Source organism: Manis javanica, chromosome 12 (assembly GCF_040802235.1).
Source record: "Manis javanica isolate MJ-LG chromosome 12, MJ_LKY, whole genome shotgun sequence".
Classification (NCBI taxonomy): Eukaryota; Metazoa; Chordata; class Mammalia; order Pholidota; family Manidae; genus Manis; species Manis javanica.
Genome location: NC_133167.1, coordinates 57,492,713 through 57,500,398, shown reverse-complemented (window position 1 = coordinate 57,500,398; position 7,686 = coordinate 57,492,713). Strand labels below are relative to the sequence as shown.

Here is a 7,686-nt window from a genome sequence, read left to right as displayed (position 1 = left end):
CCAGTTTGCTAAGAATAAGAGGAGGGCTGGGGATAGGGATGGCTGAGAAGCACAGAGATGTGGTGGGTGCTATTTTTTCACTGCAGGGTCTCTGTTGTTACCCTAGTGCTCAGAAAAATTACTGAACAAATGTGTAAGTGGGAGGGAAATGGGTGGGTGAAAGTCAACCCCATCTCAGAACACAAGTTGTCCTTCCGTGTTTATGGTTTCAAAGAATGAAAACCCAAAAAAGGATTGAGATTAGAAAATTCTTGGGGAACCAAAGAGCTTACTCTACATTCCATAGTTTTATCAACTTAAGCCTCTCTGAGCAAAGAGGTCAAAGTTAACTCTGCTTCCCTGCTTACAAAGCAAGTCAACTTATTTTGTATGTATAGCTGTAAACCGTTTGCAACTCCTAAATCAGACACTCGGGATGAATTATGAATGAAATTAACCACCTTGACTTGGAATTTCCTCACTTTTACTGGTCTTTAAACAAGATTTTTATATATTCATATGTAATCGATGGGACCAACGCACGAAACAGTCCTTAACATAAAACACTCAGTTTTAGAGTGATTTTGCAGTTAAGGAAACTTAAATATAAACTTCTAATGTGGAAAAGGTAGTTTTTACATGCTGCTTTAAAACTGATCTGGAAAATTGATGAGCTGGCCACAAGATTTCTGTCAGAAACAGAAATTACGTTTGTATTTTAAAATACAATTTTAAATGCCTGCTTTTTTTCATGAAGCCAATCTGCTTCTCATATCTTTAGCCTCAGTCACCTTAAAAATACATAAATCATAAATTTGGTATCTGGTTATTGAGTTGCTAAGTTGCAGGGTGGAATAATTTCGATATTCATAAATTCATAAGAGCACAAGAAAATCCTTCCTGAATACAAAACTACCTTTAAAATTATCATCCAGACGAGTGAATGTTACAAGTATACCCCTCTTTTAATTTTGACTATTAGCTATTTTATAACTTTATATATATTCTTCCATAAAAAAACTTCAACTGTCTAAAATTTCCCTACAAACTGGCATGTCCAAATTAATTTCAGTAGGGGTTTCTGTGCATAAAAACTATGAAATGAGGATTGATGTCAGGTTTTGAAGAGAAAAATGAACTTGAATTGTTTTTTACTCCAACAAAGCATATGTTCAATTTTACCCTGTGTATATATGAAAGAAGATCAAACTAAAATATTTCTCTGCTGCTCATGCAGAAAGTAAAATGCAACAAGTTTGCGTCTTTTTGTCATATAGCTAATATAACAAAATAATTGGAACATTTAAAAGAAAGATACTAATTAAAGAACACATGAAATTTTCAAAGTTTAATAAGCAGTTGGAAAAAATACTTCTCAGTCAAAACATAACTAAGTGACTCTAACTATAATTGTACATTTTAATGGTCCTACAGATTTCAGTAGTAAAGTTTTTACAAACTTCTTGCCACTTCAAGTACCTCAAACACATAAAGGGCGGAGAATATTCTTTTCTCTTCATAATACATTCAAAAGAATCCATCATATGACAGAACTGTTATTATACTAATAATTTTCTTATATCTGATTATAGTATTTCTATAAAATGGAAAACAGTCTCTGATTTTTTTCATTTGGAAGTGGGTATTGACAGAACCCCTTTAAGACATGTTTTCATATTCATTTAAAATGTACTAATTCCCAAGTTTCTTTACAAAAACATTAGATATTACAATTTCATATAGACTGCATTTTATAGATTTGGAAATTCTCTTCCCTCCACTATACTCCTTGAGTAGGGTTGTACTAATCTAGTTTAAATTTTTTAAAAATTACAGCAATCATATATCTACCTGAAGAGAGTTAAAAATACTAGTCATGGTTTTGTTTTCATAATTATGAAAATATTTTTCTGAAGGACAGATGAAATCTTGAAATGTGAACATAGAAGAAAATACTACAGGTTGGAACTTCATAAACCTTCGGAACTTCATAAACCTATGGAGAAATGTTTATCATAAGAGTTTAAATACAAAACTTTTAGTCTGAACTATTAAGAAAATCCTATGTAGTAAAATATTTGTTTCTGTACTTTCATAAACATACTTTCCCTTCATTTTCAAAGGGAACACCGATCCTGTTGCTGTCTGCAGGGAATGGCTCAGAGAAGGGTCGCCCACTTGTCATCTGTCCCTTCCCCCCAGGCAGGCACGCGGAATCAAAAAGGAATTTTATTATTTATATCCATTCCTTTTAATACTGTTTTTATTAGCTCTCAAAGCCTTTGACAGCAAATGTCAAACCACATTCAAACAGACCGATTTGCTGTTTGAACTGTTGCTCCAGGCCAGGTTATTTCAAATTCAAAAATTTGAAAATGACAATAAACAAGGGTTTTTAAAAAAGAAATAGTCAAACCAAACTTTTTCATACGACTTATAACAAAGTAAATCTAAAACATGGGGCTATAATTCCTGCTATACATGACATTTACTTTTTAGGCTAGAAGTACCAAGTGCACATTGCTTATCAAAAAGATCCTTGGGTGCTCCAATTGCCTTGAACATACACTGGCACATAAAAATCAAATGCTCTTGCCATGTGGAAAATTTAAAAAATAAGGCCTCCTCATCCTAGTAACCTGTGCATGATTCGGAAGAAAACTGGAGGATCTTTGGTAACTTTAACTTACCTCTTCTGAGCTTTAGCAACGGGTTTACTTAAAAATATTTACTTTCTGGCAAAATGTAGCCAATTCTTAAATGCAGCTTAAAACCTTGGACATCCCTGAGCAACCATGATGCCACGAAATGTGTCACTGCCCATTTATTTCCTATTTTATTAACTTCTAGTTAAAACGCTCCCAACACTGACTCCTCGGTGGGCAGCGTCTGCATCATTTTGGAACTGCGAAACAAGACGCGGCCCATTGATGATCTCTAACTAAAAAGCACCTAGCTTTCACTGGGCACCGTCGCCGACGTCTTTCTCCTAGACCACAGACACTTTTCGGACCTCGCACCCCTCTTTACAAACCTGCGCGGGGCTTTCGGGGGGAGGGGGAGGCAAGACTTTGGTGGGAGCTGATTCTCTTCAGCAAAGCGAGGGCTGACTGCGAGAGCGCAGGCTGAGCGATCGAGCGATTTCCTGCCGATGCCGGGTTCCACTCGGCGCGGCGCGGAGAGGAAGTCGGACTTCTTCCCAGGCGGAGCCTCCACGCTGGGCCCAAGGGAGCCCCGCGGCCGTGGGCCCGGGGCGGGCCGGGGGAGCGCAGGCCGTTGTCCGCCCAGGCGGCGCGCGCCGTGCCGCTGGGAGAGGGGTCCCGGCCGCAGCCGAGCGCACTGAACTTCGGAGGGGGCCGCGCAGGGGAGAGCTCGCTCGCGCAGCCGCGGGCTCAGCCTCGGGGATGCACTTGAACCCGCGGCGAGGCCGGCGACCCGCGGCGTTCGGAGCGCCACCCGCGACCCGGGCGGAGCCCGGCGTGGGCCTCGCGCGCTCTCCGGCATCCCCGGGCCCGCGGCGCTGGGCACGGGCCCCACCCGGTCTCCCGGGGTGAGCACCGCCGGGGGCTGCGCATCCCATTCCCGGACCCGGAGTCGGAAAGCGAAGACCGAGGGCCGTCCGCGGCAGGGCTCGACTTATACTTCATTTTCCTATTTGGAGAAAATATCACAGGAGAGGGGGGAAAAGAAAAGAAGAATAATTGTAAATACGATTTGGAGCGGGCGCGGGCCGGTGCGCGCGCGGTGCGGGCGGGCGGGGATTCCCGGTCTCGCAGCGCGCCCTAGTGGACGCCCGCCCGGCCCGCCGCCCGGAGCTCCGTGCGAGCTGAAGTCCATTATTTCTTTCTAAGTATTGACAATGCGTGCGACTCCAGTAACCCCAGAGCTCTTCTCTGTAATCAGCACATTCATTCACTTTTAGGGAGAAGAATCCGAATTAAATCCCCGTGACCCAGCTTGGGTTACAGTGTCATTTTCCCTGGATCCTCTTTTAAATCCACACCACACTGCGTCTCTGTCTATTACATGCTAATTTAATTTTACTGTGGACGATATTTTCAGCATTTGCTGAGGACAGTAAATTTTGTAGTTTATGTTATTTCACTTTTTATGACTTTTTAACACTTAATAAAATTTTATTAGAGCACTTTTGTGTTTACAAGGCCACAAAACTCTTGGCAGGTTGTCAGAAGTCCTTTTTATTATGATCCAACTGATATACTGCGAGTAATGAAATAATCATGTCCAGAAATGTATCAAAGGCCAGAGGGATTATCCCACTTAATAGCTCCACAGATGCGCCCAGAAGAATGCGGACACGCGGCAAGACGCGCTGAGAGGCGGCGTGGGGAAGGAGGCAGCCCCCGCGCCTTTCTTCAACATTTCGGTTGCTTTCCTAAAAGGCTACATGCCAGGTCATGTGACTTTCCGCGGTCTCAATAAAAAAAAGGGGGGGGAGGGAGAGAAAGAATTTATTCTATTGCAAAATGTGCTTTTCTTTTTATTCTCCTTGTGTGGGCATTTAAGGCTGTGCTAGTGGCAGCGGAGCTGGCTCAGCATATCCGTGTCAGTCACTTTCCTCTCGTTTCTAAGTGTACTTTTGTGGCATTTAGGCGGCCGGTGGTGACATGGGTGTCGATCCATGCGGCTTCGACAGCCCACCCCGAGAGAAGGCACTGGGAGGGACCCAGGAGGGCCGGAGGTATTTTAAGGTCCTTCCCCTCCCGCCAAACATCATCTTTCGCTGTTGCTTTTCGTTTTGTTTCGCAAAACAGGGGAATAGTGCCTTGAAGATACTACTGTCTGCCTTGTGCCAAAGAACTACGGCAGGCTGCTTTTATTTTGTTTTTATGCTTTTGTAAGACTTGCCTTGAGGACTGAAATATTGCAGCTGTCTTTTAAAGAACCATTTTTCCTTTTCTTTTAAATAGATATGTGATCATTTAACACACTTGTGTTAAGTTCATTTTTGCTGCAAAAGAAGCCATTGTACTTCCTGACCCGAAACAAGGTGGGTGGCTTTCATAATTAAATTTTCTGTGTCCGGCTTCATACTTCTCTTTCTCTGTTATTTCCTGAATAGTGTGCCAAAGTGATCAAACAGATGAGGAATGGAATCATAAATGGAGCGGTTTTGAAATGACTGTTGCTATGTCCAGAGCACGTGTTCTTCTAAACTTTGGCTCCGAGGGACTTCGGCAATGTTCTCACAAGCGTGTGTGTGTGTGTGTGTGTGTGTGTGTGTGTGTGTGTGTGTGTTTTCATGTTCCACACATCACATTTGGATTTTGCAATCTGTCATTGTTTAAAACAACCCCTGGGAATCGTGCTCCTCTCTCTGGATTGCCTCCATCACACACATGTGCACACTCTCCCGTTCGGATGTACTTAACGCTGCTCACGAGGGCTCTTTGATTTCAACTTCAAGGGAGCAGTTTTGTTCTTTGTATGTCATTTGCCAACCACGGACAAAACTTAGTGCCTGGTCTAATAGTCTTGTGTACAGGATGGTCTAGGTTCTGAAAGAGCATATGAAGGAGAGTATCTATCCCTTAAGAAAAATTTATGTCCTGAGACTATTTGGGTAGCCATTTTTTCTCGTTTTACAGCATTTTCCATTTGCAAATATGAGGCAGTTTTCCTTTTTCTCTCTTTTTCAAGTGATGTCTCTAACATAGCTGAAGAACGCAGGAAGAAAGTGACATTAGGCTCTGAGTAAAAATGCTTCCTCCATTCTGCGGTTATTGGTGGCTCATGTTCTTTGCTATTTACCACAGGAGACACAAGACTGGACAGAGAAGAGGGTTCAGTTTTTTGCTATCCAAATTTCAGAGCATTTTACATAAGGGAATTTATGCCCAAGGGCAAGAATCAAGAGGAACACATTAATTTTAATTGTTATGAAGTGACAGTTCGATTTTATAAGTAATTTGTATCTGGGACAATTTTAATAATACTTCAAAGGCTGTAATAGCCTTCAGGTTCGAACCTGTTTTACTAAGATAAAGTAAACCTCCCCTAAGGTAGATATTTTCAAGGCATCAAACTATGCTTGCAATTCTTATTCAAGAGAGTGAGAGATTGACTTAAATATGATAACTGATGACACGCAGCTTGGTCAATGGAGGGCCTAACAGGTGTCCCCAGGGATTTTACAGTCCCTTCTGAAGGATTCAGTGCTGAAAGGAAAGGAAAGCGTGAAGCCCCAGATGAGGACTCTGTTTTTGAAGAGGAGTAAACAAACCAAGCCAAAGGAATGAAATGGTCCCCTAGTATGACCAGAAGCAGTAAGGCATGGGGGTTGTTAGGACAGAGCCTAGAACCACTTTGCTTGGTTCTGATCCACTTCTACTGCACATTACTTGTGTGGCCTTGGACAAGTTACCTCATCTCTTAGTGCTTAGTTTTTTTCATCTGTAAAATGGGATTAATGCCAGTACCTCTTTCCTACTTTTGTTGAAGGGTAAAAAGAGTTAATTTATATGAAATGCTTAAAACAGACCCTGAATGCTACTTCAAGCAAACCCAGGGAGACCAGTGTATCCACCGCCTAGCACATGCCTGGCATACAGTAAATGTCAGTAAATACCTGTTGGGTGAGTGTTGCATGTTATTTCGTTGACTGCCCTGTTTGTTCAGGTGTGGCCCATGGGGCAGTAACTAGGGTAGTATCAGCCTCAGGTCTGGACTTGACTCTACGGAGAATGGACAGCACTCCAGGAGAGGCTTTGTCCACTGCTGTTTTACATTTCTATGGGTTTCTATGTTGTTCCTAAATTAGCAGTTGGGTTATAAAACTTTGGTGAGAAGAGAGTTCAAATTTCTGGAGGGGCTCCCTATACTTAGCACAGTGGCTTGTACCGAAGTAACAGGTAACTGATATAGTCTAATACACCAACACATATCAAACACTGTGTTGTACTGTTATTCTGTAAACAGTAGATGCAGGCACTATGCTAAATTCTTTGCTACACTGTTGCACATCATCCTCACACTGATTACATATAGGTAGTTATCACAATCCCCATTTTACAGGTAAGGCATATTAGGCTCAGAGAAGTCAAGCAATTTTCCCAAGGTCACGCAGCTGGTAAATGACAGATCTGGAGGTTCAACCCAGGTCTATGGGGATGTATTCTACTAATCTACACTGCCGCCCTATCTGTTTGGCTTTTTTAGAGCCCCTAAACAATTTGGTCAATTATAATTATCGTATAAACCATGATGACAATGGAAATGATGAAGGGTGGGGCCCAGGTCTGTTATTCTTGAATCATCTGTGTTCTCGTGCAGTAATCTGAATGCTGGGCTTGGGGGAGTGAGGTGCAGGCACACCCCCTGTGCCTTGCCTAGCCTCAGCTCCTTCCACAGCTACAAGGGTGTGTTTGAAAAGGGCCAGAGAAGTCAGGGTTACTTTTTTCCCCTTTGGAAAAATATGATTATGCTAAACTTACCTGAACTAGTATTCAAACAAGTTGCATGGTGACAGACTTGCTCCATGCATGAATGGAGCTGCATTGGTGATACCAGACTCAGAAAGCAGAACTCAGACAAGTGGACAGAGCTTCCTTCTCACCAGAAGTTCTTCATAGACTTGACAGATATTCAGTCTCCTAAGATAGCTGATGGGTGTCCCAACCATTTCAGGAAGCACAGAACAACCTGAGGCAATAAGAAAAGCCTTGCTCCATGTACAAGTCCACCTAA

At 42.5% G+C, this 7,686-nt stretch overlaps 1 protein-coding gene across 1 annotated transcript; it reads right to left on the bottom strand.

Annotated features, from left to right (window-relative positions):
* Positions 1-1,319: 1,319 nt before the first annotated feature.
* On the bottom strand, positions 1,320-7,383 carry LOC118972803 (uncharacterized). The gene is made up of 2 exons (XM_037020637.2): positions 3,014-7,383; positions 1,320-1,975 (listed from the first exon to the last, which is right to left on the bottom strand). The coding sequence occupies exons 1-2, from the start codon at positions 3,481-3,483 to the stop codon at positions 1,819-1,821; spliced, it is 627 nt and encodes a 208-aa protein (XP_036876532.1). The 5' UTR covers positions 3,484-7,383; the 3' UTR covers positions 1,320-1,818.
* Between the last annotated feature and the right edge of the window lie 303 nt (positions 7,384-7,686).